The sequence below is a fragment of the Thamnophis sirtalis genome, unplaced genomic scaffold (genome assembly GCF_051295495.1).
Source record: "Thamnophis sirtalis isolate CommonGarterSnake01/CBP01778 unplaced genomic scaffold, rThaSir2_p1.2 scaffold_3, whole genome shotgun sequence".
In the NCBI taxonomy this organism is placed as follows: domain Eukaryota; kingdom Metazoa; phylum Chordata; class Lepidosauria; order Squamata; family Natricidae; genus Thamnophis; species Thamnophis sirtalis.
Genome location: NW_028261383.1, coordinates 443,835 through 469,170, shown reverse-complemented (window position 1 = coordinate 469,170; position 25,336 = coordinate 443,835). Strand labels below are relative to the sequence as shown.

Sequence of the window (25,336 nt, the reverse complement as noted above, 5' to 3'; positions counted from 1 at the left end):
TCGGGTCTCTGCCGCACATCCGCAGGAGGGTGGGACACACACGGGGGGATCATGTGTGCATGTCCGGGGAGGGGTCACGCACAGAGGAAGTGGCGGGAGGCAGGGGTGGCATGGGGGGTCACGCACACACGTGGGGGGGGCACACAGGAGGTGGTCTTATATGCATTGCATTATGGGTGCACTGGCATGCTTTTAGCCCTCAGTGACAAAAAGGTTAGCCATCACTGGAATAGGACATAAAGTGACAATAACAGGAATGGACATCCCAGTGTCTTAAAGCCTGAAAAGCTGTTGAATCAGGCGATTTTGGACTGTGGTGTTATAAATAGTGTGGGAGATCTGGTGGATCTTTTGATGCTCTCTCAGCTTGGTGGTTTTTCATTACCAAACTTGGTCACTTCATCAGTGGGTCACCTGTTTGAACTGCCGGTTTCCCCATAGGTGCCCATATTTGTGCGTTTGGATCTTTTCCTTATTAGGCGGGTGCGTGCAGGGTTTTTCTCTCTCTAATCCAGCGTCTCCTATGCTGACAGGAATTCTGGGAGTTGAAGTCCCCTCACCTTACAGTGGCCGAGGCTGAGAAACGTTCTTCTAATCTGCGTGTTTTTGTATGCCCCTTTTCCAGATGTGAACTTTGTCAGAATGACCAGAAGACGCCAGATTTCGTCGTAAGAGGCTGCCTGCGAGGTGTGTAAACTAGGTAAGTTCCTATTACAAATGGGCCAGTGGTGGGTTCCTAGCGGTTCGGACCGGTTCGACTGAACCGGTAGTAGTTTGGCGGCCTGGGTCGCTGGAACCAGCAGCCTGCTACGCCCCTGAACTGCTTCTCCAGGCAGCACTGTAGGCGTCACTGTCTTGTTTTTTGCTTCGGCGTATGCGCAAAACAATTTTTATTGTATTGCACATGCGCACATCACACCTGCGCACCTGGCATGCCCAGGAGCAAACTGACAGTAGTGACTGCCGGAACCCACCCCTGAAATGGGCTAAGCTGAGCTGCAAGGACTGATTCTCCCGCTTATTGTTTAACAGCTTTTGGCGGTTTAGTGACACCAACCTGAGAAAAGCTGTGCTGGACAAAGCCCCCAGTTGGCAGATTCAGGGCTGTGTGTCATCCAGTGGATGGGTTCCTATAACATATTTCCCCTGGTTACCTATTGACTGAGATTAATCGCTATTAGTTGCTATTATAGAGATTAGCCTGTCCTGCAAATAAAGATACTAGGTGTCTGTCCATCCATCCATTATCCATCCATCCATCCATCCATCCATCCATCCATCCATCCATCCATCCATCCATCCATCCATCCATCCATCTATCTATCTATCTATCTATCTATCTATCTATCTATCTATCTATCTATCTACTGATCCTGTCTGTCCGTCTATCCATCCATCCATCTATCTATCTATCTATCTATCTATCTATCTATCTATCTATCTATCTATCTATCTATCTATCTATCTATCTATCTATCTATCTATCTATCTATCTACCGATCCTGCCTGCCTGCCTGCCTGCCTGCCTGCCTGCCTGCCTACCTACCTACCTACCTACCTACCTACCTACCTACCTACCTACCTACCTACCTACCTACCTACCTACCTACCTACCTACCTATCTATCTATCTATCTATCTATCTATCTATCTATCTATCTCAATCAGGAGACGTTTGATCCCAGGTGGAGGAAGATATTTCTCTCTCTGGGCCCACTGAGAATAGATCTGCTGGGGGAAAAAAACTCTGCATCAGCGACAAGAAAGGGCATCCGGCCAGTAAACACTCTGTTCCATTAAATTGCCTAGACTCCCCCCTGCAAGGGATTAAGGGGTCATTAAAAGAGGATGAGGATTGCTTTTTGCCTCGTGTTCGTCTCCTTAGTCTCAACCTTCGCAACTTTTTAAGATGTATGGATTTCAGTTCCCAGAATTCCCCAGCCAGCCTCTCTACCGACTTCTTTCTGAGAGGGATTTGGGGGTGGCTAAATTGTTGAGGGATTCTTAGTCCCTCTCCCCTTTCTGTTTTTGTTTCCATTCAACAGGTGAAAAAGACTTTTCCATCAACCCCTGATTTCATTCGCTTGGAGACTCGGGGTGCCCTTTTGCAAAAAAAGCTTCCATCCCTCTCAACCTCGCCTGCTGGGAAAAACAGTCGAGATCCTTCGTTTCCTGAATCTCTTGCGTTTGTGGAGAGAGAGGAGGGGGAAGGCCATTTGCGTGCCTCTTCCAGGGATGTCTGCAACACGGGGATCGACGCCGAGCCTTCAGTTCCAAGGTCCCTCAGAGCAGGGGGCTCACCGCGGAGCAAAAATGGAAGACGAGGAACCCGAAACGCCGGACCCAGAGGAAAGGTGGAGGGGCAAAGCGGTGGCTTCTCGCCGATCTCGAGAAAAAAACGAGAGGCTGCCCAAAGCGAGGACGGCCCAGCACAAAGTGCATCACAACACCAGTCGTTCCCCTCGTTCGGGGTGGAGGAATCTATTGCGCCCCGCCGAGTTAGAAGACCGGCGGCGATTCTCTCCCTCCGCCGAGGGGCCGGCAGTGACCCGCTTGTGGCCCAGGGGAGGTCGGGCCAGCCGGCACCCTGTGGTCCTCAGCGAGGAAAGCTCCGAGCCCCAAAGCCTCTTGGACGTGGGGGAAATTGGAGAATCGGGGATGGTCAAGGTGAAGGAAGAAATTCTGGGCGACGACTCGGCCAGCATGGAGATGAAACGCCAACGCTTCCGCCAGTTCCGCTACCAGGAGGCCGAAGGTCCCCGTGAGGTCTGCAGTCAGCTCTGGTACCTCTGCCACCGGTGGCTGAAGCCGGAGAGACACACCAAGGAGCAGATCCTGGAGCTGCTGATCCTGGAGCAGTTCCTGGCCATTCTGCCCCCGGAGATCCAGAGTTGGGTCCGGGAACACGAGCCAGAGACCTGCTCTCAGGCGGCTTCCTTGGCTGAGGATTTTCTGCAGATGCAACGGGAAGTGGAGAGGAAAGAACAGCAAGTAAGAACGTGGTTTTGGGAGGAGGGTTTTTTTTGGGGGGGGGAGGTGGAGCCAAGGAGCTTGGTAAGAGTCCTTCTGGATCCCCCCTCCCCATTGAACCGTGGGTCACCGTCTCCAAAGAGGGTCCCGAAAAGCCCAACTGGCATCAGCCTTGCTCTGTTGTCGCTCCTGAGCGATTGGGATTTATTTATATAGCAGAGGTGGGGAGCAATGGCCCCTTTTGGAACTGGGTGCATCTTATACACTGAATACAGATGTACGCAGAGCCTTTAGGAGGCTTCCAGAGAGCTCCTGGGAGCTGGGGAAAGCAGAAATGAGTGAAAAACGGGACGTTTTTTGCTCAATTTTGTCCCCCCACCCAGCTCCCAGGAGTACTCTATAAGCCTTCTAAAGGCTATGCATGCAGGGGTTTTTTGACAAAAAACGAGCCCGTTTTGGGGGGCCCCACCCCCAGAAGCACTCTGCAAGCTCACTAAAGGCTATTCATGCCAATTTTTTGGCGCGGGGAACGGGCCCGTTTTCGGGAGGTTTGCAGAGTGCAAAAACCTTTTTTAAAAAAAAAAAAAATCTGCCTCTTCAAAACCTTGGCGCGTCTTATACTCTGAAAATACGGTATATGAATGCCTCTGGGATGATTGCTGTTCTGGGGTAACGCTCACCCTTTATCATGTTCTCTGAAGTGTCCCTTTATCAATCAATCAATCCGAATAGAGCTGGAAGGGACCTTCGGAGGTCTTCTAGTTCAGCCCCCTCACTCAAGCAGGAGATCCTATCCCATTCCAGTGGGGTGGAGATTTTGCAGTATCCTTCCCCTGCCACGCCCCCCAAGCCACGCCCACAGAACTGGTAGTAAAAAAAATTGAATTTCACCAGCCCGCCTGCACCTGGACCCGCATATGCCCTGCCCCCCATTAATGTACAGCAGGGACCAGAAGACCAGCTGGCTGGCGGGAGGCGCGAGCGCATGCACAGGGGAGCTGGGCTGGGGCGACAGCTGACGTGCCCGCAGAGAAGTTTCTGAGTGCCACCTGTGGCATAGATTTGTCCATAGATTTGCCATCATGACACTAGTTAATTGTTCTCACAGGAAATTTCTCCTCAGTTCTAAGTTGCTCCTCTCCTTGATGAGTTTCCACTCATTGCTTCTTGTTCTACCCTCAGGTGCTTTGGAGAATAGCTTGACTCCCTCTTCTTTGTGGCAACCCCTGAGATATCGGAACACTGCTATCATGTCTCCCCTAGTCCTTCTTTTCATCAAACTAGACATACCCAGTTCCTGCAACCGTTCCTCATATGTTCTGGATCTTGTTCTGTTTCAGGTGCTCGGGCTGTTTGAGATGGATAACGAGGATTCTCCCGAGGCCGAGGCCGAACAGTCTCCGTCTGTCGCTGTGCCAGAGCCCCTTTTCAGAGAAGCCAAGCGGGAAACTGACGAAGAGGAACACAGCAATTTAGGTAATGTCCCCAATTCACTCGGTTCCAGGGCCCATCTTGATTTATCTCGGCCTGTTTTGGTCCTTGGAGCCAATCTCAAGTGTAGCTCTCTATTTTTGTGGACGTTCAGCCGGGATGCGGAATTACGACCGTTGAAATCTTTGTGCAGTCAAATGATCAAAATTGGGGTGTTTGGCAACTGGAGTGTGTTTTCAGCAGTTGCAGTGTCCCACGTGATCGCCATCTGTGACCTTCTTTTGAAAAGCAAAGTCGGAGAGGGAAACAGGATTCACTTAACGACCATATGATTCACTCAACCACGCCGATGACGCTAATGATCAGAGCGAAAATGGGCGTAAAATTGTGCACAATTCATTTAACAATTGCATCACTTGGCAATGGATGTTCCAATCCCAATTATGGTCGTAAGCTGAGGACTGCCTTAGGGGTGATGTGGAGGGAGGAACAATATGAGAGGTTCTTAAGAATGTCAATGTCAGCGTTCCAAGTATCATGCAGAATTAAATCAGAGTCCAAGGCAAAACGATCCTTAAAGTTCCAATTTAATAAGTCAGACATCTTGGCACATCTGAGGAATCCCAATTCTGGAAGTTACCTAGGATTCCCACCCAGTTGAAAGTTCATGATCTTGTCCCCACAACCACAAATCCATCACATGGTCCAATCTTCTTCTTCCACGCTGTCATCTCCACCCAGCTGGTTCTGGTCAGGTGCAGAGGTGCGGAGACAAAAGATGACCTTGGGCTTCTAGAAAAGAATGACAACAACCCATTCCACAATTCTGCTCCTTTCTATTCCCCCCTCCCAACTACTACATAATGAAATAAGAGAGAGTGTGGCAGGCCAAAGATCCTAAAAGGGATATAACTGCAGGCCTGACAGTCAAAGCCTCAGTTCCTGCCATTTTGTTCCCCAGGGGAGCTGATCCTTTTCTATGGACGTAGTAGACATGCTCCATTAAATTATGGGTGGCCGATTAATTTTCCCAAGGGGCCCCATGAGAAACTGAGACTGTTGTGGAGGGCATCTCTGCCTCCACAAGAATTTAACCCCACCTGGGGCTGAGTCTCTCTGGCAAGCAGCTCTTTCATTCTCTCCACTCAATGACGGCAATTGGGAATGCTGGGGTTGCAATCGTTGAGTGAAGCAATTACATGGCATCTTGCTTGAACATGGGGTTGGAATAGAAGACAGTTCCCCAACCTTTTGGGGTTGGCAGCTCAGAGCAAGGAGGGTGAGGGAGGGGGGAAGGGTTTTTGTGGGAAGGGTAGGTGAGCATTCATTCTCGTGCAAGTGGGGCCTGGTTGCAAATATACCAGGCTGCGGCCTACAGATTGGGGACCCCTGGACTAGAAGACCTGTAAGGTCCCTTCCAACTCTGTTATCCTGATATTCTTTCAACAATGGCTTCATTCAGTGTCTGAACATTCTGATCTCAGCTGAGGTCATGTACTACCTGTACTTAAATGGATTGAGCATTTCCACACACACGGGTATATCCAGTACTGTGCAAAAGTTTTAGACAGTTGTGCAAAAATGCTGTAAATTAAGAATGCTTTCAGAAATAGAAGTGTTAATAGTTTGTTTTTAATCAGTTAACAAAATGGAAAGAAAATGAACAGAAGAGAAATCCAGATCAAACGGATATTTGGCGTGATCAGCCTTTTCCTTCCAAACAACATATTTATATTTATTTACTGCATAAATAAATACAAATATTAGAGATAGATGGATAGACAGACAGACAGACAGACAGACAGACAATGGATGGGTGGATGGACAGATAGATGATAGACAGATAGGTAGATATAGACAGATGATAGTTACATAGACAGACAGACAATAGATAGAAAGATAGATGATAGATAGAGACAGACAGATGAAGATAGCTAGATAAATAGACAGATGAGAGACAGACTGACAGACAGAGATAGATAGATAGATAGATAGATAGATGATAGATAGATAGATAGATAGATAGATAGATAGATAGATAGATAGATAGATAGATAGATATAGACAGACAGATGATAGACAGATAAACAGACAGACAGACGGAGGTGGATGGATGGATGGATGATAGATAGGTAGGTAGGTAGGTAGGTAGGTAAGTAGATAGATAGATAGATGATAGATAGATAGATAGATAGATAGATAGATAGATAGCTATAGACACAGACAGACAGCTAGATGATAGACTGACAGACAGAGATAGACAGACAGACGGAGATAGATAGACAGACCAACAGACAGACAGACAGATGATAGACAGATAAACAGACAGACAGACAGACAGACAGACGGAGGTGGGTGGATGGATGGATGGATGATAGATAGATAGATAGATAGATAGATAGATAGATAGATAGATAGATAGATAGATATAGACACAGACAGACAGCTAGATGATAGACAGACTGACAGACATAGACAGACAGACGGAGATAGATAGACAGACAGACAGACAGACAGACACAGACAGAGATATAGATAGAGAGAGAGAATAGACATGATAGAATATTGTAAATAATAAATATAAGGCTATATAAAGCTCTAACAGTCAACAGCATATAAATCCAAGGAATAAAATAAGCTGCCAACGTCTTTTTCTCCTTCCTCTGCTTGGCCCTGCAGGATCTCTCAGGCAAGTGGAACCGCGAAGAGGGCCCCCTCTCCCCCTCTATCCAGAAGAGGGCAGCTCTGATGACGAAGGCCTGCTGGACCTGGTCTACGCCACCAACCTCGAGCTCCACAGCCGGCGGCCTCCCCGTAGAACCCGCCTCATCCGGATGCGCACCCATGAGCTCCAGGTGTCCGACGAGGAGTGCCTGACCCGCTTCCGGCTGGACCGGCAGGCCATCCAGGACCTGTGCACTCTCCTGGCCCCATACCTGGATGGGGCCTCCGCAAGTCGGCGGCACATCCCGACCTTGCAAAAAGTCCTGATAGCCCTCCAGGTTCTCGGCACCGGCTCCTTCCAGCGGATGACGGGAGATAACCTGCGGGTGTCCCAGTCTTCCGTCAGCCGCTGCTTGGATGCGTTCCTGGAGGCCATGTTGCGTCACGTCCACGAGCACATCACGTTTCCTACCACGGACTCGGAGCTGCGGCGGACCAGGGAAGCGTTCTTCGACATCGCGGGGTTCCCCAACGTCATTGGGATTGTGGACTGCACCCACGTGCCTATCATAGCCCCCGCAGACATGCCGGCCCTGTACCGAAATTGCCACAACTTCCACAGCCTCAACGTGCAGGCCACTTGCGACGCCTCGGGTTGTTTTACTCACGTCTTGGCCAAGTTCCCCGGAAGTGTTCACGACGCGCGGATCTTCCAACTCTCCCAATTGCAAAGGCTGCTGGAGTCGTGGCCGGAAGGGAAGGGGTGGCTCCTGGGTAAGCACCTCCTGCGGTGAGCTGTCCATTTTGAAGCAGGGACGGTTGGGACATGTTGTTCTGACCGACTCTTCCCGAGAGCATGAAGCAAACTCCTTGTCCCGACAAAAAAAAACTTTTATTAATTTACTGTGATTTCTGCTCATTCATATCCAGCAAAGTCCTTCAAGGGAGGGATTTACAGTCACAGACCTTATCTGGCTTGGAGAGCTGCCAGGCTGATATCTGCAAAACCTGGCAAGGAGTCTCTGAGAATCATGAACCAATTAATTGAACTAATGGTCTCCTTCAATCTCCACTCCCCTTTTGCTCCTCTGGGAGGGGCCATTCACCGTCCACCTGTGCCTTTACTCCCAAGTCAGCCCTTGTTCCTTAGCTGTTCCCTTTGCTGGCAACTCTGCCCATGTGCACATTGGGAATAGTCTCCAGCTGTTCATCTGCCTCACTGATGTCTGAACTCCGAAGGCAGCTGATAACTGTCGGACAGCCCTGTCCCCCTCTCTGCCGCCGACACAGAGCCCTTATCAGAGCCTTCCCCAGACTCTAGGACTGGCCCATCTTCCTCCCCAACCTCCTCACTGTCCGAATCTGCTGCCAGCTCTGCTGGTTGCTGGCAGGCCACAACAGATGGGGAGGCAGAGTGAATTCCCCTAGTACAGTAGCCTTCAACTTACGACCAGAATTGAGCCCAACGTTTTTCTTGCTCAGTGAGACAGTTGTTAAGTGAGCTTTGCCCCATTTTACGATCTGTTAAACAAGTCACTGCAGTTGTTAAGCTAAGTAACATGATCGTTACGTGAATATGACTTCCCCATTGACTTCGCTTGTCAGAAGGTGGCAAAAGGGAATCACATGATTCCAGGACTCTGTAACCGTCCTAAATAAATAAATAGCAATAGCAATAGCAGTAGACTTATATACCGCTTCATAGGCCTTTCAGCCCTCTCTAAGCGGTTTACAGAGAGTCAGCATATTGCCCCCAACAATCTGGGTCCTCATTTTACCCACCTCGGAAGGATGGAAGGCTGAGTCAACCCTGAGCCGGTGAGATTTGAACCGCTGAACTGCTGATCTAGCAGTTAGCAAATAGATGTAGAGACTTTGGAAAAAGTGCAAAAAAAAAAGATGATTAAAGGCCTGGAGGCTAAAACATAAGAAGGAGGGTTGCAGATTTGGGTTTGGCCAGTCTAGAGAAAAGAAGGACTAGTGGGGACCAGGATAGTATTACAATATTTGAGGGGCTGTCACGAAGAGGAGGGAAGTCAGTTTATTTTCCAAAGCCCCAGAAGGCAGGATAGGAAACAATGGATGGAAACTAATCAAGGAGGAAAGCAACCTGGAATTGAGGAGAAACTTCCTAACAGTGAGGACAATTAGCCAGTGGAACAGAAGTTGTGGGTGCTTCATCACTGGAAGTCTTTAAGAAGAGATTGGACAGCCACTTAACTGAAATGGTGTAGGGTCTCCTGCTTGAGCAGGGGGCTGGACTAGAAGACCTCCAAGGTCCCTTCCAGCTCTATTCTGATTGATTGAATAAATATGAGTCAGTTGCCAAGCGTCTGAATTTTGATCCCGTGACCCTGGGGATGTTGAAATGGTCATAAGTGTGAAAACGATGATACGTGCCGTTGTAACTCTGAACAGTCACTAGTTGAACTGTTTATAAGTTGAGGACTACCTATGCCCTTGTGTGCTGACCCTTGCTCCCTCTCTTCCACAGGCGACTCGGGGTATCCTTTGCGGCCTTTCCTCATGACGCCGCACGCGGATGACGGCCCCGAGCCTGTGGCGCGCTACAACGCAACCCACAAGACGACGCGGAGGGTGGTGGAGACGGCCTTCGGGCAGCTCAAGATGAGGTTCCGCTGCCTTCACTCCACGGGGGGGCGCTTGATGCTCCGGCCGGAGAAAGTGGCGAAGGTTTTTGTAGTCTGCGCCATGCTTCACAACATGGCCTTGAGACGCCAGCTGCCTATCATCAATGGAGGACAAGGGGTGGACACTGAGGTCCCTGTGCCTCCATACCTGGAGACCGACAGCCTGGTCGAACAAGATCCTCAGGGAGTAGAAGTCCGGGATCAGATTATTAGCACTTATTTCTCACAATAAATGAGCTTTCAATAGGTGACACGCAATTGGCTACTCTGTTCTTCCCTAGGGGGCGCGGGGTGTGGGTTGCTGTGAGAGGAGACACAGGATTGTGTGATTGTACAACTGCCTCCCCCGCCCTCGTAAAGCAGGGGTGTCGAACTGGCAGCCCGTAGGCCAGACGCGTCACACACAGGTGGGCTGCTGGGGGTTCCGGAGAACCTCTAGCTACGATTCTGTGCAGTTCAGAGAACCCCCAAATCCCACTCCTGGCTGGCCTCGCCGACCCTTCCCAGGAGCCCCCATGTGGCCCATTTTGGATGCAGGTAAGTGCAGGGTGTGTGCGGCAGCTTGGGGAGGGCGAAAAACGGGCCTACTGGAAGTTTGGGAAGGCCAGAAACGGGCTCCTGGGGAGGCCGTTTTTGCCCTCCCGGAGGCGCAAAAGAAGCCTCTGGAGCCTGGGGAGGGAAAAGACATCCCCCGCCCCTGCGTTGTAGTGGAGAAGGTCAACTAGGCCACGCTTCTTGCTAAAATTTTTGAAGCCTATCCCTGCATGCAGGCCATGCTCACCCTGGATCCACAAAGGCAAAAAAGGTCACATGATGTAATGTGACAGAGTTGAGTTTGACACCTGTGCCCAAAGGGTGCTGCGTATCATCATCTTTTAATGGCCCCATAATCCCTTGCGGGGTAGAGTCTCAGCAATCAATTGGAGCTGAGTGTATACTGGCCAGATGCCCTCCCTGTCGCCAATGCGGAGTTACATTCAGCAGATTATATTCTCAGTGCGCCCAGAACAAAAAATATCTGCCTCTACCTAGGATTGAACTTGCAGCCTCCTAATTGTGAGGCGAGAGCTCCACCTCTAGGCCAGCACACCAACTCTAAAGGGTGCTCTGTATACTTGACACAATTTTCTTAGGAGGAAGTTAGGGCTGATGAGTTGATCTCACAAGCTGGTGGGCTTTATGGAGAGAATAGAAGTGCCGAGAACTTGATTTGGTGCTCTTCTGGATCGCATTGTACAACATTCTTAGAAGATATGAGAAGAAAAGAAGACATTGAGTGTTCCACAAATCTACTTTACAAATATTTTTCGGAGTATAAGACGTACCATTTTCCCTCAAAAAAGAGGCTGAAAATCTGGGTGCATCTTATACACTGAATACAACATTTTTTTGCCACCCGAAACCCTGCCCCCTTCACCAAAATGGCCGGGCATAGCCTTTAGGAGGCTTGCAAAGTGCTCCTGGGGGCTGGGGAGGGCAGAAATGAGTGAAAAACAGCCGTTTTTTGCTCAATTTTGCCCCAGCCCTCAAGAGCACTCTACAAGCCTCCTAAAGGCTATGCATGCCCTTTTTTTTTTTTTTTGAAAAGGGGCCGTTTTTAGGAGTCCTGCAGAGTGCAACAATTTTTTTTTTATTTGCCTCTTCAAAATCTTGGTGCATCTTTTACTCCGAAAAATACGATAAGTGTTGAGAGAGATCTTCAAATTCATCTGATTAAGAGTTTTGCAAACTTGGGGACTTTAAGATGTGTGGGCTTCAACTCCCAGAATTCCCCAGCCAGCATAGCATAGAATTCTGGGAGTTGAAGTCCACATACCTTAAAAGTCCTGAGGTTTTTTAAAAAAACTTTTCTAGAGAAACAATCCACCTTGAGTTCAATGTCAGGCATTAACCCAAACATTATAGGATCTACTGGTAGTCCTCAACTTACAACAATTCATTTAGTGACCAGTTACAAACAGAACTGAAAAAATGGCACTAAAGTTATGGCCGTTTTTCACACTTCTGACCAATGCATCCCCATGATTACCATGATCAAAATTAAGATAATTCATATTTACGACATTTGCTTGGGCCCAGGGTCACGTGATCCCCTTTTGCAACCTTCTGACAAGCCAAGTCTATGGGGAAGTTGGATTCACTTAACTAACAATTTGTTACTAACTTAACAAATGCCATGATTCCCTTAACAACAACGACAAGAAAAGTCGTAAAATGGGGCAAACTTCACTTAACAAATGTTTCTCTCAGCGACCTAAACCTTGGGGGCAATTATGGTCGTAAGTCAAGGACTACTAGAATTTCCATCAGGGACTCATTATCCACAACTGGAAATATCTATGTTTTTTACACCTATCACAGTGCTATTGGTTGTGCCAGATGTGGATGATGGATGTTGCGGCTCAGCACTGTGAAACGGGCATAAAAAAAACCAAAGGCTTGCAGCCTCCATAGGTGTTAAATTTATTTTCATTTCCCAGAAGAACATTGGTTCTAATGCACAGGGATTTTTTTGGAAGTGAAAATTGTTTTAACTACTCTCAGGTAAGTGTGCACGGATTTCCAGCCTGAAACACGCCTCTCCCACCACTCTCAATAGATCATAAAAAACAACAATGCTAATGTTGTGGCCCGCCAGCAGCCAGCAGAGCTGGCAGCAAATTCGGACATTGAGGAGGTTGGGGAGGAAGATGGGCCAGTCCTGGAGTCTGGGGAAGGCTCTGAGGATGGCTCTGTGTCAGAGGCAGAGAGGGGGCCAGGGCTGTCTGACAGTTATCAGCTGCCTTCAGAGTCAGACATCAGTGAGGCAGACGAACAGCTGGAGCCTGTTCCCAGTGTGCACATGCACAGAGTTGACAGACGAAGGGAACAGCTAAAAAAACAGGTCGACTTGGGAGTAAGGACCAGGTGGACAATGAATGGCCTCTCCCAGAAAATATAAAAGAGGAGCGAAGGGGGAGTGGAGTTTGCAGGAGACAAATAGTTTGCTTAATTGGTTCATGACTCTCTGAGAGTCCTTACCAAGTTTTACAGATATCGGCCTGTCAGCTCTCCAAGCCAGAGAAGGTCTGTGACTATAAATCCTCCCTTGAGAGACTTTGCTGGATGTGAAAGCAGAATCCCCAGTAAATTAATAAGTGGGTTTTTTGTTGGGACAAGGAGTTTGCTTCATGCTCTTGGGAAGCCTCGGCCATAACAGCTAATTTGAAGCCTCTCCTCAAAGCCCACCTAAGCCATTATGGGTAATCCTCAACTTACGAACTGGGTCCTGGAATTTCAGTCGCTAAGCAATACAGTCTTTAAGTGAGACCATACTTGATTTTACAATCGTTTTTCTTGTCGTTCATCAAGCTGGCTGGGAAGGTTGCAAAATCATGATCAATACAGACACCGCAAGTGCTGTAAATGCCAGCTGGTTGGCTAAGAGCTCGATCTACGATCCTGGGACAAAAGAGGTTATGCAATGGTGGTCATTTCAAAGATAGATACGTTTTTTCCCCGATGCGATCATCACTTGGAACCATCATTGAATGAATGGTCCTAAATCGAGGATTATCTGGCCCTTTCTGTCAGAGAGCCAAGTTTCTTGTTTGCTTCCTGTTGCGTCTCATAAAGATGCAGGGAGCATTCTGAGTGGTGGACTCCCATCAAACGAAAACCCCATGGAATAGGGTGGACTCTTTCACATGTTAATCATGAGATTGAATTCCATTGCTGGCTTCTAGTAATCGCCACGTTCATTTCTCACGAATCTGCGGCTTATCATTTTCCAGGATTTTCCCAGATATTGATGGCAAGGTAATAGTTAGGCTTATATACCGCTTCATAGGGCTTTCAGCCCTCTCTAAGCGGTTTACAGAGTCAGCATATTGCCCCCAACAACAATCTGGGTCCTCATTTTACCCACCTCGGAAGGATGGAAGGCTGAGTCAACCTTGAGCCTGGTGGGATTTGAACAGCCAAACTGCTGAACTGCAGTGCTGAATTTAACCACTGCGCCACCTCGGCTCCTATGGTCTGTAGTTTCCTGGATCTACCTTTTCCCCCACTCTTTGAAGACTGGAACCACATTGGCTCTTTTCCAGTCCTCTGGAAGTTCTCACACTCTCCAGGAAGTCTGAAAGATTTAAGTTCGGTGGTTCCAAGATCACATTTGCCGCCTCCTTTAGTAGCTTTAAGGCAAGGGTCCCTGTTGTGGCCCAGCAGGAGCCGTTGGAGCTGCAAACAGACTCTGCCAGCGAGGGGCCTTATGAGTCGGCTCTGGAAGAGGTGGAGGACCCTGGACAGGGTTCCGACTCTGAGCAGGGCGCAGAGAGGCTGGTTGGCCACCAGGAGGCGCCTGAGGCATGGAGCAGCGGTGAAAGCAGAAGGGAGTGTGCTCCTGACGTCATGGCTTGGAGTAGTGACGAGGAGACAAGGGAGGTGGTCCTGGATGCCCGGCAATGCCGGGCAGATCGACGGAGAGAACAGCTACGCAGTTACAAAAGATAATTAGGCTCCTTTCAAGATTGTATTTAAGGAGAGACTGGGAGGAGTCTGGTTTTTCAGGATTCAACTTCATTCGTAACGCTGGAGAAGCGGTTATCTGTCTCTGTCGAAGTCTGAGTTGCTGCCAAGGTTCTTATCTGTTTGTTGTGCTTGGCTTTCAGCCACCGAGGTTTATGTTTCCTGCTAATAAAGTGCTGTGAAATTCCAGTTAAGCTTGTCTCAGCATTCGTTACTGGACGGAGGAGGGGGTCAGAACAGGTCCCCAACCCAACCAATCTTATTTCATTGTTCAACATAGTGACTAAGTAGACAAGCAAAATACTGTGGACATAATATACTTAGACTTCAGCAAGGCATTCAACAAAGTAGACCACAATCTACTTCTCGGTAAGCTAGAAAAAAGTGGGATATATAGTATCACCATCAGATGGATTCGTAAGTGGCTGACAAACCATACTCAACGAGTAGTACTTAATGGGTCTATATTTACATGGAGGGAGGAAAGCAGTGAGGAACATTCCATCTTAAGCCCAGATCTCTTCAATATATTCATAAACAACTTAGATGAGGGAATAAAAGGGGAACATAACAAATTTGCAAATGATACTAAATTGGCTAAATAATAGGCTCAAGATCCATACAACAAGGTCTTGAAATATCTGATTGCGAATGTTTTAACAGCTGCTAGAATTGTATTTGGCAAAAATTGGAAAAAGAGAAAGTACCATAACAGGAGGAAACTATTCGGAAAATAATGGAATGTGCCGAAATGAGTAAGCTTACATTTGAAATTAGAGAACGAGAGGATGAGCAATATTATAAAGTATGGGACCTGTTTTACCAATGGTTATATAAAAAAATCTGGGAACGAAACTGTTTACTTATGTAGTAATAGAAAGTTACAGTTATTGTTATGAAGTTTTTTCTTTTCTTGTTATGATATAAAGCACTATTTACATGATATATAAAGGACAATAATCATCTCAATGTATAAGAGTGGGATGATTTGAACATTTTGGTATAATTGCATGTAGCAACCATTTTATATCAGAAAGATCTTTGTATATTAAACAGACCAATGATGATGTAATGAACAATTGATATACATATGATCTGAAATACCTAACCACTATATGGATTAATAATTAATAATGGAAAACTATTTCTGGAACTCTGGATGATTGGTGACATTATGGTCAATTGAAAATATGAATGTATATTATAAATTAATGGGAATTCTTTGTTCTAATTTCTGCCTTTTCTCCTCGGAGATAGATGATATTATAATATTTTAAAGACTCATTGTTATTTGATAGATAATTATGAATTCAAGGAAATAAGGATTGTTACAAATGAAAGAATATTAATGGTAATTTGAACACATAATGCTCAATGACAGCGAAATATTCAGTTATGTTTAATGCAAAACCAGTGATGTTAATCTTAATCTTAAGAATTGATGCACAAAAACTTGTAACCAAACGACATGCTTGATGAAATGGAGGAAAGTTTGGGGTTTTTTTCCTTCTCTTGCTTTGTTTTGTATGTGTTGTTTTGTTTAAAAAGAATAAAAAAAATATTTAAAAAAAAGATCAAGTGAGGTACTAATACCACTCTATAAAGCCTTAGTAAGACCACATTTAGAATTCTGCATCCAGTTTTCGTCACCAGACTATAAAAAAGATGTTGAGACTCTAAAAAAAGTACAGAGAGGAACAACAAGGGACTGGAGACTAAAACGTATGAAGAACGGTTGCAGGAACTGGGCATGGCTAGTCTAGTGAAGAGAAGGACCAGGGGAGACATGATAGCAGTCTTCCAATATTGGAGGGGCTGCCACAGAGAGGAAGGAGGGTGTCAAGCTATTTTACAAAGCATCTGAAGGAAATATCCCTAGAGGTCATCCAGTCTGCCCCCCCCCGATCAGTTCTGTATTTGTTCTCCTATGTTGTGCCGTGTGCTTATGAAGTGGTTGTTTTGTTGCCCCAATGTACAGATCTGCATGCGGCTAGCTGCATTGTGCTGCATATACATAGTACTGCATAAGTCAATGACTTATGACCAAAATTCTGGCCACAATCACAGTCACAAAGTTGAGGAGGGGCACAGAAATCCTGCCCAGAGTCTGTCTTTCAGAAAGTCATCAGCCTGGAGGAGACTCATGAAAAGTTTACAACTGGGAAAAATATGCAGGAAACTATGCCAGGCTCCCATTGGACTTCTCTGGCACAGGGACTGAGTTTATTCAGCAAAGGGCTAAGGAGCGCAACTTGTTTTGAGAACTGAGCATCCTCGGTGGGAAGCTGGTCTGTTTGTAGCCAACCACAACAACCACATCTTTTTTCCGCCAAAAGATGGGTGTCAGCGTTCCAACTAATGCACCCATTCAGAATAGAATTCTGAGGCAGATAAATTCAGATTACAGGTTAACAGAATTGGAAGGGACCTGTTAGGTCATCTATTCCAACCCCCCCCCACCCAAGCAGGAGACCCTACACCATTTCTGACAGATGGCAGTCCAGCCTCTTCTTGAAAGCTTCCAGTGATGAAGCTCCCACAACTTCTGTTCCTTTGGTTGGTTGTTCTCACTGTCAGAAATTTTCTCCTTATTTCCAGATTGAATCTCTCCTTGGTCAGTTTCCATCCATTGTTCCTTGTCTGATCTGTACATTGGGGCAACAAAACAACCACTTCATAAGAACACGGCAGAACAAAAAGGAGAACAAATACAGAACTGATCAGGGGGGCAGACTGGATGGCCTCTAGGGCTCTTTCCAACTCTGCTTGTTAAGGGCGATTTCTAAAGTGTTGCTGAAGGAAGATGCAGGATCAGCCCGCGAAAGAAGGACGATTCCTCCCAGAAATAGGGGATGAATTAGTGCACTTGGGGACCCCCCATCTTTTCCCATAGAAAGGCGCCCCAAGAAGAGACTTTGAGGGTTTTCATCCAAAGCGAAGATCATTGGGGGTTCCTGATGTCCACCTGGCTTCGAGAGGATTTCCTAGCACAACAGATGGAGACTCTGTCCCTCCCTCCACCCCCCCCCGCCCTTCCAACAATGACGATTGAAAGAGCCAATCACCATCTCGCTCGCTCGCAGCCCCATCTTCCTTTGTATTTCGGGAATAAGAAGCGGATGCGCGCAGGTTGAGTTTCCCCGACAGGATGGCTCCGCGCTCTGCGCCCCTCTTGCTTCTGGTGTTGGTGGAGGTCGTCCTATGGGAGAGCTGCTTCAGTGAGTCCCTTCCGGGATCTTTTCCCCCCATTTATAAATTTGCCTTCCCCAGAGCCTCCTTTTGTTTCACACTCCCCCCCCCCCACACACAAAAAAAACCGTGGTGCGGCTTTGCAGAATTCAATATTATTATTATCATCTCACGATGCAGTAGTCAGGATTTGGGAATCTCGGGATTTTAACAAGCTGCGTTGCAATCAACCTCGGGCAGGTTTCCGACGTCATTCAATGCGGAGCCCCACAAGGGAAAGAAAATACTTTAACTTTAACTTTTAATAAATTTATATGCCGCCCAATCCCGTAGGACTCCGGGCGGTTTACAGAAACAAGATTAAAATAAGGAGTTAAAAAAATAGAAAAGAGAAACAATTTAAAAACAACGCACCATACACTCAATCTGGGTGTATTAGCTGGTTCTGCATCATGCACGCGAGTTTATATTTCCCCACCCCTTCGGAGATAAGAGGCAAACGCTGATCCCCTTGGATTCTGAATTCTGTCCAGAGCTGGAAGTGGATCTGGGGATCTCCCTAACGGCTCTGAGAATCTGCTGCAAGGGTGGTGAGGAGCAAGATCTTTGCCTTGGGACTGGGAAGGGCTGGGAGACCACTCCCTTTGCTCTGGGCATTTTGGATTTTGGCCCACATTTGTCTGGGCTGTGCAGCTGCTGCCTTTCCCCCCCACACAAACCCAGGTTGAGAGACTCCCGTCTAGGCCGCTCCATGAATAGAATTCATGGATTCATCCTTAGAAAGAGATAAGAAGAGGCTGGACAGCCACCTGTCTGAAATGGATCTCCTGCTTGATCAGGGGGCTGGGCTAGAAGTCCTCCAAGGTCCCTTCCAGCTCTATTCTGATTAATTGATTTCTACTCTTGGAAGGAAAAACCATCTGTTCTGTTCCAAGCTGGGAGAAAGACGCTGGAAATGTTTTTTTGTTGTTGTTGAAAATAAGCAGCAAGAAAAAAAAATCACAAAGTACCGAGACTTGCAAATTGAAGTTGAGCGACTGTGGAAAAAGAAATTGTGTGTTGTCCCGATTGTAATTGGAGCCCTTGGAGCAATACCCAAAGGGCTACCTCGCTATTTGGAAATTTTAAATTTATCAGACTTGAACATCCTGATTCTACAAAAAACCACCCTACTTGGAACAACTTATATCCTCCGACGTTACCTTAACAGTTCCTAGGTTCTTGGTTAGGACTCGAGCTGTTGAGCTACCAACCAGCCCCAAAGGCTGTGAATCTCACCAAAGATTTTTTTTTTCATAGAAAATTTTTTTATTTTCCATTTTCATAGCCTATAATCACATGTATACTATTACATAGTCAATATCATGTTATATTATTAAGTAATTACATCAATTCATCTTACCATCAACTACCAAAGGGGAAAAAAAACAAAACCCAGTTATTGGCTCTTCTGCTCTCCATACACTATATTTATATCTTATCCGACACTTTCTTCCCCCTCTCTCCTCCCCCTTTCCACATCCTTTCTTCGCTCCATCATTTTCTACTCTACTCCCCTTCCTTTCTCCTTCTCCTCTCTCCCCTTACCACTCCTCCTTATACACCTCATCTTCCCCCCTCACCCTCTCTCCTGTCCCTCTCTTCCTATCTTTCTTCTCTCCTCTGCTTCCCACTCTTTCTCTAATTCACTTGGTGTATTTCAGCTTCTGAGCAAACTCCCTTTTGTGTTGATGGTATTTATAATTCCATTTCAATATACATAAAAAAGAAAAAATAGCAGTATAAATGTACAATCATAATACCTTAAAATCCAACACCCTTCCTCCAATTTAGTAAACTCCGCTCCCTCCCACCAACCCCCCCAACCTCACCCCCCCCCCCGACTTCCCAGAACCAATACAAGGTATAAATATTTAACAAAAACATTTCAAAATATACATTTCAAAAAGTAGAAAATTAATAACATCTTTGAATTGATCTTAGCTCCTCCTTGCTAGGCTAACTATAAACAATTTGTATCATTTCTAATCTAATTCTAATCTAATCTAATTTGTATCATTTCTAATCTAATCTTAATTTGTATCATTTCTAATCTTAATCTTAAACTATCTGAAATTTCCTAGACCCATATTTATTTTGAATATAGTCAATCCATTTTTTCCAGTCTCGCTTATATCTCTCGTTTGAATAGTCCTTAAGATATGCAGATATTTTAGCCATCTCTGCAAAGTTTGTGACTTTCAATGTCCATTCTTGGATAGTAGGCAAATCTTCCTTCTTCCAGTATTGCGCCACCAACAATCTAGCTGCAATTATCAAGTGCAGAATCAAGTTAATCTCTACTACTGTACAGTCAGTAATTATACCTAACAAAAATAGCTGGGGGGTAAACTTTATCCTTTTTTTGAGAACATTTTGCATAATCCACCATATTTTTATCCAGAATGCCTTAACCTTTTTGCAAGTCCACCATATATGAAAATATGTAGCGTCCATACAATCATATCTCCAGAATTTAGGTTGTAAATTCAAATACATAGACGCCATTTTTTTGGGATCTAGATGCCATCTGTAAAACATCTTATAAAAATTTTCTCTCAAGTTTTGGGCCTGTGTAAATTTTACATTTCTCACCCATATCTTCTCCCATGTATCCAACATTATTGGTTCTTCAACATTTTGAGCCCATTTAATCATACAGTCTTTAACTAGCTCTGTTTCAGAATCAATTTCTATTATTACATTGTATAATCTTTTTATATGCATTGAACTTTGGTCTCTAATTTGTTTAATTATCCTCAATTTGCATAAAGCCAGTTTTTAAATCTATTTTCCATCTAACTGCCCGTACTGAAACCATGTTTGAATTACCTTTTCCTTTTTTAACACATCCAAAGATTTCAGTTGTGGTACACCTCTTTCTACAGTAAGAAGCTGCCTATAAGTAATTATATCCTGTTTTTGTACTATGTTCATATTTTCTATTTCATGTCTAGGGATAGCCCACATAGGTAACTTATCATTTAGTTTATATTGATATTTTTTCCAAACTCGCAGTAAGGCATTCCTTAAAATATGACTTTTAAAATTCTTATCCAGCTTTTTGTTATATAGCAAATAAGCATGCCAACCATATACCAAATCATACCCTTCAATATTGAGTATTCTATCATCTGTTAAGTTGATCCAATCACTAATTATAGATAAAACTACTGCATCATAATATAGTTTTAAATTGCGTAATTTCAAACCACCTCTTTCACACACATCCTGCATTATTTTAAGTTTTATTCTCGGCTTCTTACCTACCCATACAAATTTATTAATACCCTTCTGCCATTCTAACAAATTTGCATCATTTTTAAGTATTGGTAGTGTTTGAAAAAGAAATAAAAATTTAGGTAAAATATTCATTTTCATTGCTGCTATTCTTCCCAACAGAGATAACTGTAATTTCTCCAATTTTTTTCATTTCTGTCTGTATGCTATACCACAGTGGTTCATAATTGTGCTTATATAACTTCCCGTTTGAGGTTGAAATATAAACTCCTAAGTATTTGACCTTTTTAACTATTTCACATCCTGTCATTCCTTCTAGTTCTTCCCTTTGTTTAGTATTCATATTTATAGCTAATATCTTTGTTTTCCCTAAGTTTATTTTAAATCCTGACACTTGACCATATTGATTAATCATATTCATTAAGACCTTACCAGATTCCTGTGGTTGTGTTAATGTTATAACCAAGTCATCCGCAAAGGTCCGTACTCAGTATTCTTGCTGCCTAATCCTGATTCCCTGTAGGTCCCCTGAACCCCGTATTTTATTCAACAAAAATTCTAAAGTTATAATAAACAATAGTGGGGACAAGGGACACCCCTGCCTTGTACCTCTCTCGATTTTAAATGAATCTGCTAAGCTTCCATTAACTATGATTTGGGCTGTTTGTTCCTGATATATTGCTTTGATTGATTGTAAAAAGTGGTCTCCTATTTGCATTTTTTGCAATGTTTTCAGCAGAAATGGCCAATTCACTCGATCAAAGGCTTTTTCAGCATCTAAAAATATAAGGGCCACAGGGATTTGATTGTTCTTCCCCAGATATTCTAATGTGTTAAGAATTAATCTTATGTTAGTTCTCATATGTCTCCCTTGAATAAAACCTGTTTGATCGTTATGAATCAATTGTTGAATAACCAACATTAACCTATTCGCTAGTATTTTAGTAAAGATTTTATAATCTATATTAAGTAATGATATGGGTCTATAATTTTTTGGATGAGTAGGGTCTTGATCTTCTTTGGGGATCAGAGATATAAAGGCTGTCTTCCAAGATGGGGGTACCTTCCCTTCCACTTGGATCTTATTAAATAATTCCTTAAGCGGTTCTACCATTTCTAACTGCAAATTTTTGTAATAAACCACTGTCAAGCCATCTGTACCCGGTGCTTTCCGTGCTTTTAGCTGTTTGATTGCCTGTAGGATTTCCCCCGAGGTTATTGGTTGATTCAGTCTTTCCCTCTGCTTGTCTTTAACTATGGATATTTTTTCTTTATCCAAGTATCTATCTATATCTATGCTTTGAATTTTATTATTCGTATACAATCTTATAAAAAAATTCACAAAAAACCTTTTGAATCTCTTCCTGTTGATACACTTCCTTTCCTTTAAAATGTAATTTCGATATGTTACGAGACTTCTGTTTTTTCCTAATCAGATATGTTAACCATCTACCGGATTTGTTTGCATTACAGAAAGTGTTGGTTTTGCGTATAGCAAATTGGTAGCCACCTGATCTGACATTAACATGTTAAATTGCTCTTTTAATAATGTGATTGTTAATTTTCTTCCTTTTCTGTGGGGAATTTAAACCATTGACATTCCAAGTTAGAAACTTAGTTGCCATCATTAGCCCCCTGAAGCCTTTTAAGAGCCATCTGAACATCTTGGAATTTAACCTTTGGCCTGGCTCCTCCCACTGCTTTTGATGTAATGCCTGTAGGCTCCTGAACGGTGGCTTGTGTTCGTTGCTTTTTTAATTCCTGTTTCATTCGTCTAGTAACCACGTGGTCTTGTCTTTGTTCCTTAGCTTCTTGTACCTCTGAGAGAACAAGTTGATCCCCCCTTGTTAATACTTGAGTAGTTTGCTTTCCATCATATCCTTCTTGTTCTCTTTCTCTAAATCTAGAGGGAGGGGGTTGTCCAGCCTTCAATATGTTGCTGTAGAAATCTTGGGCCTTCCATACTGTATTGAGGCAATGTCTTTTTCCAAGGTAGCTAAATGCAATGCCGGCTGGCGCGTCCCATCTAAACTGTATCTGGTGATTTTTAAGCTCTTCAACTAAAAAGGCATAGTCTTTCCTAGATCTCAGCATTTTAGGTGGTATCTCCTTCAAGACAGTCACCTCCCGACCCCCGATTTGAAGCTTATTTTTGTAGGACTCCTGTAATATCGTGTTCCTCATATCTCCAGTGGCAAAATACACCACTATATCTCTTGGTAATTGCTTTTGTCTTGCCAGCCAGGAGTTAACGCAGTAAACCTTTTTGATTTGCCAATCAAGATTCCCTCCTGACCTTCCCACCATCAGGTCAAAGGCTTCAGAGAGAATCTGTTTCAGGTTCTCTTGTGTATTTTCAAGGATTTTATCCTTAAAGCAAATTCCATTTGTCTATACTGTAACATTATGATTTCATTTTCTGCATTGCTGACCTTTTGCTGGACCGCATCCATCTTCATTACCAGGTTCGTATTAGAGTCACTAAGATCTTCTAACTTTTCTTCAAATCCATATACATAGCCAGATAGAGAATTCAGAGCCATCAGAAAGTCCCCTCTAATCATTTGGTTACATGTCATAAGTTCTTCAGACATCTGTTTGTTAGATGCAGCTATCTCTTCCTTAAGTTTTGCTTCCATTGTATCAGCATGATTTTTTAACGCATCAATTAATTCTTTCTGCAGAATTTTCCTTATCAAGGGGTCCCCTGCAGAAGTAGAAGGAAGTAATGACTGTAATTTAGTAGGAAGCGCTGGGGAATTTCCGGCACTTTTCAATGCGGTGGGGGGAGGAGGGGGAAATTTTTGCTTAGAAGTCATCTCAAGTTTAATCTTCTTTAGTCAGTTAAAAAGTCCAGGCAGTCCAATTATACAGTAATTGCTATTTGGTTTGCTAATAAATCACTTCTTGGTAATAAATCACTTTTAGGCTTCGCAAAAATTCTATCCAAGTCTCACCCCTCCTACACAGCTCGGCGCCATTTTTTATAGAACTTTCAGCAAGTAATTAGCAGAAGGAATTCTTTGCAAATGGAGCTAAGGATTTATACATACAATTAGATGTTCACAGATATTGGTTCAGCTCGGCTTGAAGTCCATAATAAATCATTTGTGCTGAGGATGAGTGAAAACCTTCGTTCTGCAAGAAATGGCAGAATGAGCCCTGGCTCGGAGCTGCTATGCTGCTGCCGGTGCCCTCCCCCTTCCTCCCAGAGTTTAGACTGAGAGGGTTAGTTAAAGGGCTTCTGATGCATAGCTTCTCACCTCTCTCTTCTAGGCCCGAAGAGAGGGTAAATAAACTGCTAGACAGCTTGATGGATTGCTGTTTAAACAGTTTAACGACGCCAAGATTCCAGAGCTGTTAAGAATAACAACTCCCTGTCAGGCTCTGTCCACCAGAAGTTACCTTAACAGTTCCTAGGTCCTTGGTTAAGACTCGAGCTGTTGAGCTACTAATCAGCCACAAAGGCTGTGAATCTCACCAAAGATTAACTAATTAATGATGATGATGTCAAGAAAGAAACTGAAGGTTTAATACTGGCTGCTTAAGAACAAGCACTACAAACTAATGCCATGAAAGCAAAGATACAAAAATCTACTGACAATCCAAACTGCCGATTTTGCAACAACAAAGTCGAAACTGTTTCACATTTAATATGTGAATACAGCAAAATCACACAAACTGATTACAAAACTAGACATGACTGAGTTGCTAAATTAATCCACTGGTCATTATGTAAAAAATACAATTTACCTGTATCCAGAAAGTCATGGGAACATAAAGTGGAAAAAGTTATCGAAAATGAGAAGGTGAAGTTCTTGTTGGACTTTCGAATACAATCGGATCATCATTTGGAATGCAACATGCCAAATATCATGGTTGTAGAGGGCCGAAGGGTACAGTTTATTGATATCGCTGTACCAGGAGATGCCAGAGTCGAAGAAAAAGAACTAGAAAAAAATAACTAAATATTGCAACCTGGCCATCAAAACTACACGGCTATGGATGAAACATGTAACAGTGATACCCCTTGTCATTGGGGCACTTTGTACCATATCCAAGAATTTTATAAGATACATCAACAAATTGCAGCTTCCTGCAATAACACCAGCAGAACTGCAAAAAACTGCTGCTTGGAACATATTATATTTTAAAAAGGTACTTGATCTAGGATGCTGGCAGCAACCTGTATCAACTATTAGCACCAGTCAATGATATTTGTGACACATCTTTAAATGTTCACATTTAATGATGTTCATGTTTAATGAATAAAAGAAATAATAATAATACCCTGTTTCCTTGAAAATAAAACTGCTCGCAGTGACGTGTGTTGAGGTTTATGGCTGATGAGGCAGCAATTTTTTTAGACTTGTGGACTTCAACTCCCAGAATTCCACAGCCAGGCATGCTCAGTTCCGATTTAAAGCGACAGCATTTGTTTTTCTCCTTTGCTAAATAAGTTTCCTTCTTTCTTTTTCTTTTTCTTCTCCCTTCCCCTCCTTCCTCCCTCTCCCCCTCCCTCCCCCCTCTCTCAAACACACAAAGTTGCACCAAGATTCAGAAAATTTAGGTTTTCCTCCTCAACCCATGTTAGCAATAACACTAGCAGCATTTTGGCTGGCAGGTGTAAGTAGAAGTGGAAATTCA

At 44.3% G+C, this 25,336-nt stretch overlaps 1 protein-coding gene across 1 annotated transcript; it reads left to right on the top strand.

Moving 5' to 3' along the window:
• Positions 1-2,055: 2,055 nt before the first annotated feature.
• Positions 2,056-9,964, top strand: LOC106545642 (uncharacterized). The gene is made up of 4 exons (XM_087711182.1): positions 2,056-2,990; positions 4,310-4,445; positions 7,080-7,838; positions 9,559-9,964. The coding sequence occupies exons 1-4, from the start codon at positions 2,235-2,237 to the stop codon at positions 9,945-9,947; spliced, it is 2,040 nt and encodes a 679-aa protein (XP_087567308.1). The 5' UTR covers positions 2,056-2,234; the 3' UTR covers positions 9,948-9,964.
• The last annotated feature ends 15,372 nt before the right edge of the window (positions 9,965-25,336 follow it).

Bases quoted from the DNA above. Each gene is read 5' to 3' on its own strand.
- LOC106545642 (XM_087711182.1), top strand. From the start codon at position 2,235: ATGTCTGCAACACGGGGATCGACGCCGAGCCTTCAGTTCCAAGGTCCC. The intron at 4,446-7,079 runs GTAATGTCCCCA...TTGGCCCTGCAG, and splicing joins AGAGGAACACAGCAATTTAG to GATCTCTCAGGCAAGTGGAA. The intron at 7,839-9,558 runs GTAAGCACCTCC...TCTCTTCCACAG, and splicing joins AGGGAAGGGGTGGCTCCTGG to GCGACTCGGGGTATCCTTTG.